Below are 20,444 nucleotides of genomic sequence, written 5' to 3'. Positions count from 1 at the left end.
CTGTCTGTCTCTTCCTTGGTTGACATAAAAATATATAAAGAATCAAGCATCACGACCACATCGTGTTCGTGTTGGCCAAATAAAATCACGTCATTACACAAACGCCAATTTTAGTAGTTGCCCACACTTTCTTATCCTTATCGTGCCCCCGCCCGCAGAGCTCTGGAGGCAGCCGGCCTCTCGGCATTTTAGACCGACTGACTAATCCGGCTATATATAGATGCCAGACCCAGACTGACTTTGATAATCTAAGCCTTTTCTCATACATCTGACATCGTGCCTATGCGCAAAGAAGCTAGCTATCAAGGTTGTCAAAGCTCAGCTTGTTTCAGGGAACACTGAAGTAGCTGGCTTCAAGGGCTCCAGGGAAAAAAAAATAGTTGCAGCGCTTCAGGCATAGGGTGCACCTTGCATCCCCGACATCATCGCTTTACTGGCATGCTTATCGTCAAATCTTTCTATTGCAAATTCACTAACAAGGAGGGGGGATTCGATTTGATTTGATTCGATTTAATAGATTCGCTATTTAAAAGGCTCCCCACCAGCGTGGCACAATCAGCATTGCATACAACCATCCATCACCAATGGCCAGGGGCCGGCTGACGATGCAGCGACCGTGGGTGGTGTCTAGGTTTCAAAATGTCCTCCCGACCTTCTCTTCCTCCCAAGACTGGCAGCGCTGCAAGCCTTGCCATGATCAGATCTGCCCCCTTCTGGCAATTAGCATGGGGAGCGGAAGCACTAGTCGATAGTCAGTTTAGCGCTAGTTTTATTGTGGATGGCGGCTCTCCCATTTGCTTTGATCTTCTGTAAAATGAGCCTCCTTTGTTTTTTTTTTTTTTTTTTTTTTTCTTTTTCCTCTTCTTTCTATCGTTCTTTCTTCTCTCTGTCTCCCTATATCCTTCTCTCTGCCCCAGCGGATTATCATTCATTTACCGTCATCAGCCGTCGCCCACACAACCCCCCCCCCCCATCCGTTCCGATCTCCATGCATTCATTCTATTCAATTGTCGTCTGTTTTGGTTGAGCTCTCTTCTTCGGTCGTTCATGAATGGTTGACCTCTCGCAATCTCGAGGGGCCTAGTCTTTCCCTGCTTTTCTCTCTCGCGCGTCAACGTCCGCCATCCATGATGAGAAATATTGAAGAAAAGCAGGGCCCCGATGCCAAGCCCGCCTCTTTTCCCGCCACCGACGGCTTCGGCCTCAAAAGAGACTTGGGCTCGCGACACATCAACATGATTGCCCTCGCTGGAATGATTGTGAGTCTCCGTCTTTTCTTGCTCTTTTGGTCAGGAGACCTGGATACGGCTCCTTCCCCCCCCTTATTGCTGCCACCACCCACTAACACCCGCTTAGGGAACTGGTCTCTTCCTTGGCTCTGGCCAATCCCTTGCTATTGCCGGCCCCGCTGGCGCTTTACTTGCCTACATCGTCATGGGCTTTGTGGCAGCCGGTATTTCTTTCACCACTGGCGAAATGACCTCGTTCTATCCCCATACCGGAGGCTTCATTCGCCATGCTACCAAGTACGTTGAGCCAGCTTTGGGCGCTGCGACTGGCTGGAACTTTTGTAAGTCGTTCCGCCTGGCTGTGGCTGCGGCTGTGGCTGTGGCTGTTTCTACTTGCGCCCAAAAGGCAACCAAGTCTCAACCCGCTAACTCTAATAATGCCGGGCGTTGTACTCTTCAGGGTACACCATTGCCATTGCCGTCCCTGCTGAACTTAGTGCCGCTGCCACTCTCGTTCAGTTTTGGAATACGTCCATTAATCCTGGCATATGGTTAACGATTTTCATCGTGTTCATCGTAACACTTAACCTCTGCGGCGTTCGTCTGTATGGCGAGTCCGAGGTTTTATTTGCCTCGCTCAAAATCCTGCTCATCCTCGGACTGATCATTGGCGGCATTGTAATCAATCTCGGCGGTGCTCCAAATCAAGAGCATCTGGGCTTCCGTTACTGGCGCGACCCCGGCCCGTTCAACAGCTATATCAAAGGCGGCACAGCCGGCCGGTTCCTAGCCTGGTGGAAGGTCATGCTCTCGGCAGCCTATAGCTATGGCAACATCCAGATTGTGGCCATTTCTGGCTCCGAAGCCCAGAATCCGCGCTATAACATTGCCAACGCAACCAAGAAGATTTTCTGGCGCATTGCCCTGTTTTACGTGACCACTGTTTTCGTTGTCACTCTGATTGTGCCTTATAATGATCCAGAACTCAAGATCTCTACGGGAAATGCCGCCCAGTCGCCGTTTGTCATTGCGTTCAAAAGATCGGGTGTTTCTGCTGTGCCCTCCATTATCAATGCGGTAGTATGCACGTCGGCTATCAGCGGCTCTTCAGCCTGCATTTACATTGCCTCACGCACGCTCTACGGCCTCAGTCTGGACGGCCATGCCCCCCGGATTTTCCTACGCTGCAATTCGCAGGGCGTGCCTTATGTCGCTGTTGGCTTCACATGTCTGCTCCTGCCTCTGGTCTATCTTAATGTCAATAACAACACATCAACTGTTTTCAGTTGGTTTGTCAATGTGACCACGCTGGCTGGCATGATTGGGTGGATTGTCATTGAAATAACATATCTGCGGTTTTTGCAAGCTCTCCGGACACAGGGTTACACCCGAGATGATCTTTTCTACAAAGGACCACTGCAGCCCTACTTAACGTGGTTCAGCCTGATCATGATTTCGCTGATTGTTATTTTTTCCGGTTGGGATGTCTTTGTCAAAGGTAACTTTACCGCTGCTGGATTCATCAGCTGCTACCTCAACATTCTTATATTCATCGGTACGTTTGCTATCGGCACTTGCGTCATTTACCCTTTGTGTGTGTGCGTAGGAAATTTGCTAATGTAACACCCCCCCCCCCCCATCTCTTTCTCAGTCTTGTACGTGTTCTTCAAGATATTCCTCAAGTCTGAGGTTGTGCCACTCACGGAAGTTGATCTAGCCATAGACGTCAAGCTTGTTCATGACGAGAAAGAGGCTGCGAAAATCTATAGAAAGGCATCCACGGGCATTGCGCACAAGGCTTGGAAGCTGCTGCGCGAGAATATATTTTGACACTATAGCTTGCATACATATCACGAGGCTCGGTTTAAGTCTTGGTGTCATTGTTTTCTTCCTGGCAATTTCTACGGAATCTTTCTATGACGACGACGACGACGACGACGGTTATATTTGTTAGTTTAGCCTCGAGCTCACCAGCCTATATACACCGCCAAGTAAGTAACTAAATGAGCATAATAAAAATAATAAAAATTTAAAAATAGTCAGCCATGCGTCAGTAGCCCCAACCAAGCCTAGTACCGAAAATTGAGGCATGACGTAAAGCTGCTGTGGAAGGATGTCTACCAGTAGCCAGCAGAGACAAGCATATCATCCTACTGGACAACTGAATTAATCATCAGCTTTCATAGCCATTGGGCAGCAAACAGGCAGCAGCCAGGCACTTTTGATCTGGGATGCATTAGTTGTACAATGTGCCTATATATTTTCTTATAAAAAGGTGCCTAACTTCCCTCAAGAAGATTCTCACCATTCCCCCTTCCACCTCACATTTCCTACCAACAATCACCCACCACCTTTCCACTCATGCCATCCCCCGAGCCTAACTTCCCCGGCGGCCTTTGGACCGTAGTCGCCGCCCAACGGGTAAACCATCCACTTGTCGACAGTTCTGCTCACACCCACATAACCTCGTATGTGGCCCGCACAGTCTTCACTCAAACCTTTGTTAGCACCGTCGCATCGGCGGCTCAAACCCGTTATTCCTTCCCACTTTATGACGGCATTTCGGTCATTTCGTTTTCGTGCGACATCGACGGGAAATCCATCCATGGTCTTGTCAAAGAAAAGCAGACTGCTCGCAAAGACTACGAGAGCGCCGTCTCCCAGGGCCATAATGCTGCTCTCCTTGAGCTATCTCAAAATTCCGATGTCTACACCATTTCGGTGGGAACCGTCTCCATCGGTGCCACTGTCAAAGCCACCATTGAATACGTTGGCGAATTGAGACATGATGCTGAGAGCAATGGCCTTCGCTTCACAATTCCAACACACATCGCTGCTCGCTATGGAGCCAGTACTGATGGCGGGCTGAGCCACAATCACCCCAGTGGATCATTCAAGCTGACCGTCGATACCGAGCTCGCCCCTGGATCCGAAATCAAGTGCATTAACTCGCCTTCTCATCCTATAAGTGTCAACATTGGAAGCATTTCTGCAGAGTTGGGACCATCTATTCGCTCTAATCCTTCCAAGGCTTCCGTTCTCTGTCATCTAGCCAGCGCTGCGCTTGACAAGGACTTTGTCCTAAACATCACAGCAACCAAACTTGGAGAGCCCATGGCCCTCCTCGAGCGACATCCCACAATTCCCGATGAAGCAGCACTTATGGTCACACTCACTCCCCGCTTTTCTCTGCCGCTAGAAAAGGCTGAACAACCCGAGATCGTGTTCATGTGTGACCGCAGTGGCAGCATGATGGGCACTTCTATTGAAGGCGTCAGATCGTCTTTACGCGTCTTCCTTAAATCCCTTCCTGTAGGAGCAAAGTTCAACATTTGCAGCTTTGGAAGCAACTATTCAATGCTGTGGCCCAAGTCTAGATCTTATGACAACGAGAGCTTCAAGGAAGCTTCGCTTCTGGTTCAGAACTTTCAGGCAGACATGGGCGGAACCAATATGTACGAGGCTCTCGACGCCATCTTCAGGCAAAAGTCCCCGCAGACCACCCTAGATGTGATTGTACTCACTGACGGGCAAATCTGGGCCCAGGACCATCTTTTTGGGCTCATCAGGGAAACAGTGCAAAGCTCGAATGGAGCCGTCCGCGTTTTCAGCATCGGCATCGGGAGTGGCACCAGCAGTTCCTTGATTGAAGGGATTGCGCGGAATGGGAACGGATTCTCCCAAGCCGTAGCCGACGGAGAAGTCATGGACCGCAAAGTAATGCGTATGCTGAAAGGGGCACTGAGTGCCAGAATCTACGATGTCAGCCTAGAGGTCATGTATAAAAGCGATCTTGACTGCAGTGTCAGTACCAGCGGCTGTGACGACGATGAAGATTTCGAGGTAGTTGACCGCGTCTCTGACTCCCTTATTATCGAGTCTGGGGAAGGCGACAAGAGCACACGACAGGGCGAGGCCGGGGAGGCTGAAAATGTTGGCAAGGATAAGCCTCAACACCGTAATCCCGTATTGATTTACGATCCTGCTGCCGATGTCGATGAACCAGCTCTCGACTCTCTCAACCGCGATAACGACATTACAACAGCTCCCGATTTTCCTGTGCCTCCTATAATTCAGGCGCCTGCTGTCATCCCGAGCTTGTTTTCCTCCACCAGAGTCTCAGCTTACCTCTTGCTATCTGGGACGGCAGCACAAAGAACCCCCAAAAGCATCATCATGCGGGCTTCTTCTCCCCATGGGCCACTTGAGCAAATTATACCTGTTGCTGTGCTAGACCAACCCAGCGAGACTATCCACCAACTGGCTGCACGTAAAGCGGCTCAGGAACTAGAGGACAACCTAGGTTGGCTCCATCAGGCTAAAGATACAGCGGGCACGCCACTCCATGCCAAATACCATGACAAGTTTGACGACATTGTGCAGCGGGAGCTTGTGCGACTCGGTGTCAAATACCAAATCTCCGGGAAGTATACATCCTTTGTAGCCATGGAAAGACGGGAGGATCAATCGAGTGCAGAAATCAAGGATGACCTGTCCAGCTTGCTTACCCCACCAACAGCTATGGGTGTGCCGCAGCAGTTCCAACTCAGATGCAGCCCATCTCGCCCTGACAGTCTTAGAATGCGATCCTCCGCTCGTTCTACCTCCTCTCCCAGCCCCTTTGATCAAGGTACCCTCTTAAGGTATTCGTCTAAATCGCTTCATTCCATCGCCTCTTCCAGCTCCAACACCCGCGAGTCCCTTACACGATCTTGCGTAGATGACGGTCCTTCTGCACTCGTTGAGCTTGCCGGGCCACCTTCCGGCTTTCACACAAGCCCCCCTCTAGTTCTTTGTCGTAAGAGAGGATTTCAGCTTCAGCTCTCGGAAGTTCCAGCGCCCAAACCTGAATCTGCACAATCAGACCTTGATATCATTATCAATGCAGCTGAAATTTGCGGAAGTTGGGAGCCCGATCCCAAGCTTATGGAAGTTCTCGGGACTACAGTGGACGAGCTTAGTAGAAAGGCACAGGGAGTGGGCGATTCCAGAATACTGGTCACTGCGGCTGTGATCGGCTGGCTAGAAAAAGAAGCAGCGGGGAAACGGGAGATTTGGGAGCTTCTCGTCGACAAGGCGAGGTCATGGCTGGCCAGCCAAGGATATCCAGCACAGGAGCTAGTTGAGAATTTTTCATGAGCATTCATTCTCCACATAGCCACCACATCATAGTTCATAGTTAGTCACAAGAAAGCATCAAGTATAGCCAGAGCATGGAACGAAGCCAACCTTCATACCAACCAGCAAAGCAGCAAACATCAGGCCAGGCATTCGGTCTCAAAAAAGGGGGGGTGCTTAGAGATCCTTTCTTAGGCTTTCTCTGCACACGATGGATGACAGTTGACCCAAGATTGAGAGCTTGACAGCCAAGTGGATGCTTGTTCCTGAATATCAGGAACAAGGCAATAAAATCAGTGATCAACGATCAAACCGATCAAATACCAGCACAAACAAACAGGGAAAAGCGGGGACAGCGTGTTTCCCGAATGGGAAAATAATAAGCTCAGCCCTTTAGCGAGCTTCTGGGCTTCTGGACCGACTTGGATCAGGCCATTTTGTCTGTGTGTTGCACGTTTTTCGAGCCTGCTAGTGTGTGGTAGGGAGGGAGCGAAACGAAACGACAGCGCTGAGGGCCTTGACTCGAGTAGATTTGTATATTTGTTTTGTCGCTTCTCGGGCCAGTATTCCTAACAGGAAATAGACAATGGCAACGAGACAAAAGAATAAAGGGAAAGACGGGAGAATAACAGATAAGGCCAAAGCAAGCGACAAACGAGAGGACAGGCACGGACGGAGGGAGGGCAGAGTAGACCAGCCACGAAAGCAAAAAAAAAAAGAAAAAAAAAAAGGGCAAGAGCAGTCAGTGGAAGGGCCCAATTGCAAGAAACAAGACTCGGAGAATAACTCAAGATCCTGCTGCTATTGGCAATAGCCTGCAGAAAGCACAGAAGAACAATACAAACAAGGCAAGCAAGAAAAGGAGCAACCTCGGCCAACAGCATGAGAGCCTAAGCAAGCAAAAAGAGCCATTCAACAGGCATGACATAGCATGAACAAGCCCCCCCCCCCCCTCTTTCTGCTCTGCACTGCATGCTGCTTTGATTTTCTCATGTATTTTCTTCTTCCTTCCTTCTTTTCCCTTGAAATCAGCTGCACATAATTTGACCGTCTCGATGCTCGGCGTTGCCGATCGGGGGTTGTTCTCCCTCTGTTCTGTCGTTCGCTCGTTCGCGCACTCGCTTGCCTGCCCACCCTCGTTCTTTCATTGGATTTTGTTCTTCTGTTTCTATACGCAATTTGCTTGCTTGCGCGGAGGACGCCCGAGGAAGAGGAACTAGCATTTGAAGGAAGTCATAGCCACGTGCATTCATCCCTCTTGAGATTTCATGCCTGCTTCTGTATTGTTTTGGAGGCCTTGCCTTGCAAGGTGCAATGCCAGCAAAATAAAATGCAAACTGCGGAACGCGAGACCCTTACGGGGGGGGATAGCTCGTCCCAGCTTAGCCTAGCTTTGCTTTCTTTGTCTGTATTAGCTCGTCCAACCGTCAACGTACATGGAGTTAGGAGAAGACCTTCCCCCTTCCCTGGAGCATGCATTCGCCGACCCCAACTTCCCAACAAAGAAGTGGGGCAGGGTTCTTGCGTTTCTTTTTTTTTTTTTCTTCTTTTTTCCTTCCTCTTTTTGCTTTCTTTTTTTTTTTTTTCATTAATCGACTCGTCTCTTTCTTTTGGCTCTGGCTCTTTTTCTTACCTCGTTCCCTCTTCCCCATTTTCCTTGAAGGAGCCAATCATCATGCCGTGCAACGCTGCTAGCTGGGGCTAGACTGTGATCCATGAGCCCATGTTGGGTTTTGTGTGGGGGGGGGGCGGCGGCGGCAGTGCATTAAAGAGCAGAAAGCAACAAAAACAATAAATGTGGAAAATGAGTGTAAAAAAGATCGGCCAGAGTTAGAGTTGAATTGCAGAAAATGGGCAGGAGCGTGATAGAGAAGGCGTTTCATCCGAGTGTCGAGAAGGAAGTTGCAAAGTTGGCGTGGAAATATTCAGAAACTTCTAGGGTTTCGCTCGCTTTTTTTTTTTTCTTTGTGCGTCGCAACGCGGCCTCAAGGCGGCGGCGGGCCATGGGAGCTATTGCTATCGTTATCATCGCCTTCTTACCCAATTAGCCTTAGTCCACGTATATCTGCGCCTTGGAGTCTCAGGGTTTAGTCGATATGTATGTCTTCATTCATCGCTTCGTGAGGGGGAAAGTGTCAGGAACGGGACAAGGCCTTAATCCCACAAGACTTTGCAATGCGCCTAACCTAGAAGTTAGTAGCGGCAGCATTAGCAGCATTAGCAGCATTAGCATGGCAATTAGCATGGCAATTAGCATGAGAGTTAGCTTTTGATACTCATGGCAAGAACACACTCCATTTCGTGTATGTACGTACGTACGTGCCTCCCTATCTACACTGGACGACGGAGCTTTTGGCTGGAATGGAATGCAGGTGGAGAGCTGGTCCAAGCAAAAAGAAGCGGGGAAGTGGACGAAACGAGCAAACAAACCCAATTGCACATTATAATGAGTGAGCTCTGTCTGTCCTTATTTTTCTGCCCCCCCCCCTGTCTTCAAGTGCCCTAGCCCCGGCCCCTTCCGCTCTTTCAGCCTCTTCCACCAGGCACCGTCTCGCCATGTGGCGTGCATGGTGTGGTTTCTTGCATTTCTCGTTCACAGATCCTGTGATTTTGCTTTTCGTGTGCTTGTCTTCATATTCCTTCTCGTCCTTGTTTCTATGACTCTTGCCGTCTCTTGCTTCCGGGGCTTTCTCGAGCTCGTGCCGGGCTTCCCTTGGATGTGTGGTGATTATTATGTCATTTAGTATTGAGAAAATTAATGCAGCGATCCCGTTGTTTGGTCATCTGCGACGAGAACTGTCATTACATTGCGCGTATGGGGTTCGAGAGAAAGAAGAAGAATTAGAAAGAAATATACAACCAGAGAGCGGCCGGGCAGGGAATCAACCGAGAAGAAGAAAAAAAAAAAAAAAGGAAAAAATATATTATTTGATTCGCATTACCCACTGTTTTGCCGGATTCCCGGGCCTTCTCCAAGAACGAAGCTTTGTAGCCTGTAGCTTGTAGCTTGTAGCCTGTACCTTGTATCTTGTATCTTGTAGCTTCGTACCCTGTATTAACCAACTTATCTCCTAAGCACTAAATGCACTCTTCACTTGCTCGCTCACTCTTCACTTACTCGCTCCCTCATTCACCCACTCACGGCTGACGGGCTATTATCCGTTGATGATGCTACTGCTGCTAGATAAACACTGCCGGTTCGGCTGTGCTCACCTCACGTCTGCCATCTTGGAAGGCCACAGTGCAAAGTCTAGGCCAGCAGAAAATGTCTTGGGGGAAAGATTAGACACGGAAACTTAGCCCTTTATGGGTTTTTCCGTACCCCCTCACCACAATGCTATCTACGCGTGCTATAGCAGCTGGGAGAAGAAGCCTTTTGATATCAGCATGAGCCCTACCATTACAATACATCAACCAATACTTGCACTAATTGACTCGTGCTGCATCGGCTCGTATGTGCGTGCACCTGTGTCTGCGAGTGTCTCGAGTTGCTGGTATTTCTCCCAGCTCGGATTGGCTGGAGCTGGTGTTGGCTGCTGTAATATCCATCTAGTACCGCCCCCCCCCCCTCGCCCTCGCCCATCTCCATCCCATTTTCCGGCCCATCGCATCTGCCTCGCCCCCGTCGCCCCGTTGTTGGTTCTGCTGTCTCGCAGTTATTTTCCCCGTTCTCATTCTTACCGCAATTGAGGATTGAGGGGTTATGAGTGCATGTATGGATAGATGGATGGCCCTGGAACATAACATAAACGCATGTTTCCCACCTAAAGCTGAACGACAACAGCTTCACCAAGTCGCGAAAGGTCCGGGAACCTTAATTCCTGCCATGCTATAACCAGGACAGAAAAAGAAAATTCACTTTATTGAGTTTATCGTAATTTTTCGCCGTTTCTGGCTTTCCTCTTGTCCTCGTTTTCTTCTTCTCTTTTTCTGCCTCTCTTCTTACTCTTTCTTTGCTGTCTCCCTTCCGCCTAAGACCGACTTTTCCCTTTGCCTTTCCCTATTCTTGAAAAGACACCAAGTAAATCAATTAAATGAATCAATTAAATGAGACAAGAAGCGCAGGGAGAAAACCCAGGAAGAAAAAAAGAAGTCGAATAGAAGGGCAATGCAATAGAAAATGAATAAGCCCAAAACGAGACGGGAGGTACGTACCGCCAAAAACCCTCCTCCCTTCTCTCTTGTTGCTTCCCCTCCCTACCCTACCCTCCCCTCCAAAATAAATGCCGTATGCCCAGAAAAACCGATATATAGTAATGAGTCCTCCCCCTCTTCTGTTCTTGCTCCCACCTTGTACTAAGCTCTGAAAATCATCACCATCACCATTATCATCATCACCATTTCAACCAACTTTGTTTTTTACTCATAACCTCCTCCTCTTTTCATCTCTTGTCTCTTCTTTCTTTAATCACCCCCCCCCCCCTCCCCCGGGTTTGCTTGCTCTTCGGCTCACTTCTTTTATTATTCATTATACCCCAATCAAGCTCGACTTGCCATCCTATCGCAAACACCACATCACACTACACTCGCCCCATTATCTTGCTCTGCAGTATATTACCACCACTACTTATTCTTTACTTCTCACCTTCTACTTTACATCTACTTCTTTCCCTGCCCACCGTCCTTCGGCCCGGTTCTCAGGCTATATCCGCCACCTATCATGACAACCACGCTGTCTCAAAGTCCTCTCGACTACTACAGCAAACAGGTCAGTCAATCCTATCACCGCCCGTCCTCCACTCTCCTCTCCTCTCAACTTTTAGCTTCATTCCCTTATACACTCTTAGGCCCGCTCCTCTATCTCTTCTTACTGCCCTCCCCCTCCAAGTCCAAGTTTCTTTGTGTCCCCTCTACTTTCTTTTTTTTTTTTTTTTTTTTTTTTTTCGTACACCTACCTGCCTACCTGCCTACACTTACCCACATATTCATACCTTTCTTATCCTTTCTTGTACTACTACACATCCTAGACCCACCATTCTAACCCTAGAACTGCACGTCATAGACCCTCGGCCAGTACGGTCTCTCACCCACATCACCGTTTGCGGACCAGGCCTTCGCCCAGTTTGACAGCGATATGTGGCACCATCAACAACAGGCTCAACTCCAGGCCCAAGCCCAGATCCAGGCTACTGCTCAGGCCCAGGTCCAGACACAAGCACAGATGGCCCACCAGTCCCAACCCAAGTTCTACATCTCCCCCAAGGCCGTCATGCCGCGAACCTCTTCGGAAAGCCCATCTCTTCTTCCTCTAGATCTCGAAGCGGCGTCCTTTGGTGACAGCCTCGGTGACCCCATGTTTCAAAGCTCCCCTCCCATTGACGCATCACAAATGCTATTCCAACAATTCACATCACCACCTACTGCCGCTCCTGTGTCTGCCCCCACGACAATCGCAGGGTCAAACAACTTTGATTTTCTCGGGTCACCAACATTTTCCATTCACACTTCTCCCATGAGCCACCGCAAGACTGTTAGCAATGCTTCATCTTCCTGTAGCATGCGGAGTAGCCTTTCACCGCCTCCACGACCAAGCAAAGTGAACACCACAGCAAACAGCCACAACCAAGTCCAATCCCAGACCCAGACCCGCAATCAAAGTGGCAGCAGCCGACGTACAACACTCCCCCCCAAAAAGACAACCCATAACATGATTGAGAAACGCTACCGCAACAATCTCAATGACAAAATCGCCGCTCTTCGCGATTCAATTCCTGCCATGCGTGTCATGGTCCATCGGCTTGAAAACCAAATGCTAGCCGGGGGTAACAACGGCGAATTTGTCGATGACGAAGATGCAGTCGAGCATCAAGAGGATCTCGACGGCTTGGAGCCAGCAAGCAAAGTCAACAAGGCAACCATTTTGAGCAAAGCCACTGAGTACATTGCTCACCTTGAGGCCAAAAACAAAGCGTTGGCCATGGAAAACGCTGACCTGAAAACCCGGGTTTCAAGCTTAGAGGCTCTGTGGAAGTAGACGCCGCTCAAATGTCTTTTGTCTTGCTTTCAAACCGCCATTTGCTCGCTTGGGCATATGTTTCCGCGCGTCCTAATCAGCTCATTAATTCTTCTCATTGTTTCTGTTCCAGCGTTTATCCTTCCTTCCTTCCCTCCTTCCCTGTATCTCAACTCAACTTTCACATCTTCATGGGCAGAAAATGACTGTGGTAATGCTTTCCCAAGGGCCCTTGTGTTTTTTTGTTCTTCTATTTTCTTTCTCCTAGTAAACCCAGAGCACCAGTTTATTTATAGCCAAGTCTTTAACTTATCAAAAATTATTTCTTGCGTCATAGAATATCTCAGCACTTGTTGCTAGACTTGCTTTGTCTTGATTATTTGTTTATTTTACCGCTCAACCTCATCAATCTAATGTTCAATTCTTGTTACACAAAAGACGACAAAACTCGTGTTACATTGCTGCTATTTAAGACCAAGACTTGGTTTTGCGTGGTTCGCGTCTAGCATTCAGTGTTCATGTACATACATGCATGGAGTTGAAATCGGAGTGGTATTCTAGACTATATAGACACTCGAGTCACGCACTACGCGCCGACCAGACACTATTACGACTATTTTAAAGCAGTATGTAGCAAGAACCATAAATTTGTGAGTAAGACCTAAGTGACATGTAGAATGAGCAGCAGGGGAATAAAGAATAGCAGAAAGGATGCCATACACAGAAGCAGGTTTAATTGAGCGTGACGAGAAATCTACGTGCACATATATGGTCGGTCTACCAGCCGGTTCGCGTATTACACTAGAGGGAAGTCCTGGGCTGTGACATAAAATAGCAGGGGAAATAGGGTAAGGATAAAAGAAAATGCGCAAAGCGCAAGCGTGGGTGTTTAGTACAAAGGAAAAGAGACAAAGGGTTGAAGAAGAATAACAATCAACAAGAGAATGTGTATATCGAGCGGGAGAAGGAAACAAGGTATAATAATAATCATAGAGGAACAAGAGAGACAGACGGCCACCCCAAAAGGACGGTCATGAAAACGATGTTGTGCGCAAGAGACGGAAGGAAATAGAAAAGAAATGAAAGTGAAAGAAGAAAAAAGAAAAAATAGTTAGCCCTCGACGCCCCTCGCAAGACTCGTTTCAGATCATCAATAGCAGAAATGCCATGTAGCCATCAAGGCCAGACACAAGAGAGAGAGAGAGAGAGATAGAGAGAAGTAAATGAAGCAATAACACATGGAAAGAAACAAAATAAACAAAAGAGAAGACTGCCTGTTTTACTGCGACGGGGCATAAAATTGCATCATGGGCCAGTCAGTCTGGAGAGGGTGGTGTTGAGCCTGTGCCTGCATCTGGCTATGTGCTTGTGCTTGTGCCTGAGCTTGTGCCTGGGCCTGAGCATGTGCCTGGGCCTGGGCTTGGGCCTGGGCCTGGGCATGCATTGGCTCATCTACAACAGTACTTGAGAAACTAGACCAATCGTCTAGAATCACTGTAGGCATAAATTCGTAACCCATTGGTGCCTGTGTCTCTGAGGGCGGCGGGGGTGGAAGATCCCGCTCCATGGAAGTTCGCCTTAATGATGATGAGGATGTCTTCATTGGTATTTGAGGCGGCATCGAAGTCTGTGGCGATGTCGAATGGGGAGAGTTTACTTGGGCAAACATGCCTGGCTGCATCATCGACTGGTGGTGGTACCCAGGAAAGCTCGTAGGGGAAGTTGGCTCGGTACCCATCATCATCTGGGCCCCATGGCGGTTCTGTTGCTGCATTTGCATCTGGAACTGGCGCAGCTGTTGCTGTTGCTGCTGCATCTGAATCGGTTCCATCTTCTGTTCTTGTGGTGAATGTTGAGGAATCATCGAGTGTCCTGGAGATATGGGTGATAGAGAAGACTCTGGGGGTGTCGGATATGACATGTTTGGAGCTCTGCTCGGTGACTCTAAAGCTAGGGACGAAGCTGCCGCTGCCGCTGCTGCGGCGGCGGCGGCAAAGACAATATCAGAAAGATCATACGCTATCTGCACAATTGACTTTGCCTCCGATATTGGGCCGGAAAAGAACTCCAAGAGATCCTGCAGTTGTCCGGGGCATTCGTTCTCCATGAATCCTTGGGCTCGACCTGTCTTGGTTGGGTTCCAACTAAAGCTAGGTGCGGATTCGCCATGTTTTGACATGACGAGCTCTTTCCAGGCTTCATGTATCAAAGGTTGATGGAGAAGGCCATAAATAACACGGGAATGCATCCAATCAGTCTTGCTTTTGCCTGCTTCAAAGTGTCGTGCCACGTGCTCGACATGACGCTCACGAGAGGGGTGTAGTGCTGAACAGAATCCACAAGCCCAATATTTACGTTTACGCAAATACTTGACCACCTTTTCGCTGTGTGGGCACGTGCGGCAACCATGAGAGCTTTTGTGGTGCTGGTTGAAAGTATTCGCGCCCCAAAAGGACCGGTTGCAACCAGGCTCCGGACAGGGATATTTTTTCCAACGTTCATGGAACTCTTCCTCATGTCGCTTCCAATCGTACTTGCGTTTGAAACGTGTATCACAAGATGTGCACCAATAGAAGTTCTGTCGATTATTGGACCATGCTGCAGCTGCTGCAGGCGAAGAGCCGCCACTATTGCTGCTACAAGCACTTGAACCAGTGCTCCCACTAGCTCCACTTGCAGGTGCTCCATAAGTACTGCCTGTTGATGAGGCAGTGCTAAGTGATGAAGCTTGAGACCAAATACTGGCATGACCACTAGAGCCCGAGCTGGTAGATGATATTGAGATCCTGGGGTGGTGACCCCGACGAGCAAAAGGAATAGGAGGAGGTGCAAACATGGGCATAGGAACAGCTGTAAAAAGGAAGAAAAAAAAAAGAAAGAGCGTTAGTTGAAACGACAAAAACTAAAGGTGATATTTAGGAAAAACACAACTAGAAAAAGGATACTAACCTTGGCCATCTATACTTTGTTGTTGTGCTTGAGGCAGCATTTGCATTGGTTGTTGCATGGGAGACGCAGCAAGCCTGATATCTGGTTGACTCTGGGTTCTCGATATCTGAGACTGGGGCCGAGATTGTTGAGACTGGGCCATGCTAATCATTATAGGTATTTCCTCTTCGATGGGTGTTGTCTGCGATCTTTGCATTTGTGATGAAGGTCGTCTTTGTTGGGATTGCTGAGCAGCATTTGCTGGAGAATCGGAGAGCAGAGCTAGTAATGCTTCTTTGGAAATGCCAGAGTCGATAAGGGCCTGTAAGTTACGTCTAGCTTCCACTAGTACGTCTGCAGGCGTGTCGGTCATATTCGTGTCCATTGTAAATTAGGTCTTGTCCCAACAAGGAAACAGAGCTTTGTAATGTCGAGACGTCGAAGCGCGGAAGGATAAGATATTAGAAGAAGAAAAAAAAAAGTAGATAAAGAGAGAAGTAGGCAAAAAAAATGTATTTTTTTGCGTTCAGGGGCACTGCAATAAGAAAGAATGGATGAACGGTCTGGACTCGAAGTTGTTCCTGCCGTACGCGTATAATAGCCAAAGTCCGAGTCAATCGTGACAAAGCAACTACCAGAATTCGAGGGTTCTCCCGACGTAGGTCTTTAGAATATTGGCCAAAAGAGAAGAAAGATTCGAAAGCTTTTTGTTGAGAATGAAGAATTTGCGGACAAAAATTACGAGCCGGTGCAGTAGTGAGTGAGTGTTCTTGGCCGACTTGATAGAATGGGCTAAGGGAGCGACGGATATCGGATGGGCGACAGTTCAGATGGTGATGTCGAAAGATTAATTTTTAATGTAGCGGAAGAAGAACCAATATTTAGCAGTCAAGTTAGAATGACAGTATGCTCCATCCAATATTGTCGATGAATAAAAAATAAAGTAAAAAAGGAAAGGAAAGGAAGGAGTGAACAAGCAATCAAGTCAAACGAGAGAAGGGCCACAACAAAAATAAGGAAAAGAAAAGCTGAGAACCGCGATGGTAACGGCGCGTAGAGAAGCGAATGAAGAAGGTGCGCAGATAAAACAAAAAAAGATCGGCCCTCAGGTGACAAGAGAAGGAAAGAGCGATTGCTATAGTAAAGTAGTTGCAGACAAAAAAAGACGATCAGCGGGAGAGAGCAATTGCTAAAAGGGCGGAAGCGAAGCCGATCCGCGTTCCGTTTTTGCCTTTGTCAACGAGGAATGGAAAGAAAACAAAGGAACAAGAAAAAATAAACCGTTCATAAAAGAAAAAAAAAGAAAAAGAAAGAAAAGAAGAAAAGTCACCCCTTAGTCAATTGTCTAAAGTCAATCTTTGTTTTAGTTTTCTCCGGTAAAAACTGCAACAGCAGGATAATGATGAAAAGTGAACGAAAGACAGTAGAGCAATTAGTTTAAGGAGAAGCGGGAGGAGAGTGTTAAGAAATAAGAGAGAAAAGGAAAGAGACAACGAAAGGGAGGGGGATTGGGGGATAAGAGGGAACAAATGGAAAGCGTAAAAAGAATGAGAGAAAAATATGTGAGCAGAACAGGGAAGGAAGCAGCAGGAGCGACAACGCACAAAGCAAACAGGGGAAATTTTGGGGAGCTCAAAAAATGGAAAGAGAGAGGCCGAGATTTAACAGACAATAAAAAAAAATAAAAGATAAAAAAAAATTGGTATTATATATGATTTAGAGAAGGTGCTCGACCAAGGCACAAGACAATGACTACTACCAGTTCACTAAAAGGACGAGGGAAAAGACCTGCCATGCACGCATGCTGCGTACTATGCAGATACACAGATTTATTGGATTTTAGACTTTTCTTGGGGTGTGCATATCAAGTTCTAAGAAAATAGTACTCGACGCGAACATGGAAACACCAACAAAGGAAAGAAGCACAAGAGAGAAAACAAGAGGAAAAAGTAATGCAGAAAAGGGCAAAACAAGGAAGGAAACAAGCCAAGCGATGAAGGAACCCCTTCTAAAGTAAAGGATGGGACAAACAGGCAAGCAGGACCAGGTACAGCGGAGGCAGGGGGATCACGAATCATAAAGCAAGCAACAGTAACACATGCTGTACGTGCATGTGCACATATATACGTACCTGCTGTACCTACATACATCCTGTGCCATATCATTTTTCTTGATCGAAAAAGGAAGGTTACCTGGAGCAGGATGCGAGAACGAGGGCGGGTTTGCATAGAAAACGGGCAATGTACAGCAAGGACTTATCCGTCAACACATTACCTACGTAGGTAGTACAGCTGAAGCTGAAGCACATCCAAAGTAAAGAGAGAAAGGAAGGAAGTCAAGAAAACTAAAATTAAAAATTAAAAAAAAAAAAAAAAAGAAAGGAATAAAGCAATAGCGTGATGAGCTGTACTCGTACCGCAATCCGCCAAGTGGAAGGAAACGGGATAGGCAAGGAAAGGAAGGAAAGGGACGAGCCTTTGGAGCTAGGAGTTATGCAGCAGCAAGCGGAGAAAGCAAGAAGAGCAGGAACCAGGAACAACACAAAGCAGTTACCTTCAAGGCAGCTCCTAGCTCGACTCGACTCGACTCGACTCTGCCTATCCATCAGCTTCTAGCTTGATGCAAGATGCAGTTGCTCTTTAATGGTCTCTGCCTTTATTCATGCCACATCACCTGTTCAGAGAGACTCTCGCGAAGCGAAAAAGATCAACTGCTGACTAGGAAAAAAAAAAAGAGAAAAAAAAAAAGCAACGGGCACCTAGAACGCCCGAGCTATCTGTTAATGCCGTCCATCCCTTCGATCTTTTTTTTAATCCATTTCCTTGCGTCCTCTCTTCTTATCCCTGGACTTTTATTATTTGTCATGGAGCCCTTACAGCGGCTGTTTCGAAGAATAAAGCTAGAAGAATCGAGCTAAGGTGATAAAAAGGGAAATGGAAACATCCGGTATGCCCAATCTTTTATACGACCCATTACTTCAGAGTGGAAAGGACGTTTACTTTACCGAGAGCCAGTTAAGTTCGTTCGTTTCAGCAAAAATTATGTTTACATGTACATGTATGTGCATATACTTTAGGGCCTGTAATTTGAATATGGCAGCATCTGGTCACATCTTGGCTGTTATAGGGGGAGGGCTTCAGTGTTTGATACTTTTGACTTGGTCTCTAGAGGAAGGTTGTCAGCTTTTGTATACGATCAGCAACCTTTAGCAAAGGCCGACAAATAAAAATAGGTGAAAAGCTACACCATTAGAAACAAATATTAGCCCGTTTAGCAGTGTGGGTGGCATGCGAGTGAATAAAGATATGAAAAGCACAAAACTAGGGATAAACGTCAAGCTGCGGGTTCGCACTTATGTACTCGTTTACATATTTGTTTATCTGTGTGTTCTTCCCAAGGTGCTGCGCCTTCCATTGGTAGTATTCAATGTTTCCAGAGTTCATATAAACATTTCCATATAGTACGTGTGCATGTGGCACGTATCCTCGTTGGGACCGTTCTCCCTAAGCGACTTGCAGAAACATCGTGGTTGTCACTTGAGTCTAGACTTCATGGATCTTTGAGAACAAACAAGGGCATCAAGAAGAGCAAGTGAATGGTGTGCCTGTGTGTGGCTTTCCCTCGCTTTTGACGCAGGCCAAAAAAAATACCATAGTCATCGATGGTTGAGCTCGAGCAAAAATTTTCATCGTTTTTTTTTTTTTTCCTTTTCGCTCACTCATAGCGCAAATCCCATGAGGTCCTTTAGCTTTTTTAGGCTTCTCAGATATGGGAAGGAAACTTTAAGTTTCGGTGTCATGGCCAGAACTGAACGCCAACTCTTGTGTCAATTTTGAAGCCCTTCATTTAGGAAAGTTGCACAGATAAGGGTCCGAGGCTCGGTAGTAAGGCGACCTTTTTAGGGTCAAGCGAGCCTGTAACTATTGTGCTGGTTGATGTTGCGAAATAAACACAACTTGAAAACGCACAGATTGACGGAAAATCCGCCCCCGACATTTCCGTAAATCATGAGTGACTTTAATTTTATGTACGCAGGCTTGGCTTTTGTATCTTGCATCTTTTTGACAATATATGCAAGTCAACTTTGAGTCATTGCACACCCATACGCAACTGCATATTTTAGTGCACTATTATTAGCCACAAAGTTCTTCTCGAGCGCCAGTGACGTTATTTTGTTGTAATATTATATTCGCTCTTTCCCTTGACCACCCGAGCTTGTGCATGGGAAAATCGTTTGGATTTTGAATTTCGAGTTTCTCCTCACAAGTGGGTCGAAGTGTGTAGAAACAAGTTCTTGCTGGAGTGGGATTAGCCTACGTCAAAAAGCCCTGGGCTAAAGTGCCGTTTTTCAGATCCACTAATGAGAAATAAAGCCAGGGTCCTTTTACTGGGTCTAGGCTCCACCTCGCTTTCAGAGCCAAGTGCTGGGACAGTGGGGGTTTTTTTCTTTGCAAGTAAACAACCCTTATAAAGTCACAGTAGCAAGGGAAAAGAAAACCACCAGGTAGAAAAAGCTCAAAGGGCCAAACCACGAAAGGGAGGGGGACGGAGAAAAGCAGGGGACTGTATCATGTCAGACAGGCAGGCCAAACATAAGAAGCAGTTGCAGGAAAAAAAAAACTACAGCGAAGGGAAGGTGGGTTTGTTAGGGATACTTTGTACCATCCATATTTGAATCAAAAGGCAGGTACCACCTGTCAACGTGCAGTAACTCAATGCTATAGGCATGTACATGTACATATGCATGTACGGGAAACTCGACCTCGAGAAACGCGTGGAGAAACACGTTCTAAAAGCAGGACTTGACAAACGTCGCACAAATATAGCAAGTGCTACTTGGGTGATGATGTTATACGTAGAAATGATATACAGATGCCGTTCAAAAAGTTGTACATGTAATGATGATAACATCACAGGTGTGGTCAGTTTTCCTCTTAATTCTTACAGCCTTGAAACGCTCATTGTACTCGCGTGGCAAATGTTTGTCTTGCTGTTTATTGTTTCCTTGTTTCGGCGTTTTTTTCTTTCCATTCTTTGAACAGGACTTGCTAGGCGTTCTCTTTTTTCTTTTTTTTTTTCTCTTTTTTGCTTATCTGACTCCTACTAAGACTCTTCCTCCTTCCTTCCAACCTTCCGGGATTGCTTGCTAAAGCCGTTCCTTGTCTGTTGGCTATCATTTATAGGTGGGGGGGGGGGGGGAACCAGCATCCTATCCC

At 47.2% G+C, this 20,444-nt stretch overlaps 4 protein-coding genes across 4 annotated transcripts; 3 read left to right on the top strand and 1 right to left on the bottom strand.

Moving 5' to 3' along the window:
* Positions 1-639: 639 nt before the first annotated feature.
* Positions 640-3,059, top strand: HOO65_090063 (Proline-specific permease; the record flags this gene model as incomplete). The annotated part of the gene is made up of 5 exons (XM_071004461.1): positions 640-751; positions 1,147-1,259; positions 1,357-1,570; positions 1,690-2,831; positions 2,901-3,059. The coding sequence occupies 5 exons, from the start codon at positions 640-642 to the stop codon at positions 3,057-3,059; spliced, it is 1,740 nt and encodes a 579-aa protein (XP_070855949.1).
* A 531-nt stretch (positions 3,060-3,590) lies between these two features.
* HOO65_090062 (von Willebrand domain-containing protein, variant) lies at positions 3,591-6,368 on the top strand (the record flags this gene model as incomplete). The annotated part of the gene is made up of 1 exon (XM_071001588.1): positions 3,591-6,368. The coding sequence occupies one exon, from the start codon at positions 3,591-3,593 to the stop codon at positions 6,366-6,368; it is 2,778 nt and encodes a 925-aa protein (XP_070855948.1).
* A 4,639-nt stretch (positions 6,369-11,007) lies between these two features.
* HOO65_090061 (Processed sterol regulatory element-binding protein 1) lies at positions 11,008-12,321 on the top strand (the record flags this gene model as incomplete). The annotated part of the gene is made up of 2 exons (XM_071004544.1): positions 11,008-11,055; positions 11,350-12,321. 2 exons carry the CDS (start codon positions 11,008-11,010, stop codon positions 12,319-12,321), a joined length of 1,020 nt encoding a protein of 339 aa, XP_070855947.1.
* Positions 12,322-13,579: 1,258 nt separating this feature from the next.
* Positions 13,580-15,613, bottom strand: HOO65_090060 (Homeobox and c2h2 transcription; the record flags this gene model as incomplete). The annotated part of the gene is made up of 2 exons (XM_071004478.1): positions 13,580-15,150; positions 15,250-15,613. The coding sequence occupies 2 exons, from the start codon at positions 15,611-15,613 to the stop codon at positions 13,580-13,582; spliced, it is 1,935 nt and encodes a 644-aa protein (XP_070855946.1).
* Positions 15,614-20,444: the final 4,831 nt, after the last annotated feature.

This window comes from Ceratocystis lukuohia (assembly GCF_044167205.1).
Source record: "Ceratocystis lukuohia strain C4212 chromosome Unknown Supercontig9_pilon, whole genome shotgun sequence".
Lineage (NCBI taxonomy): Eukaryota > Fungi > Ascomycota > Sordariomycetes > Microascales > Ceratocystidaceae > Ceratocystis > Ceratocystis lukuohia.
The sequence above is the reverse complement of the archived record's forward strand: the minus strand, read 5'-3'. Positions and strand labels throughout refer to the sequence as shown.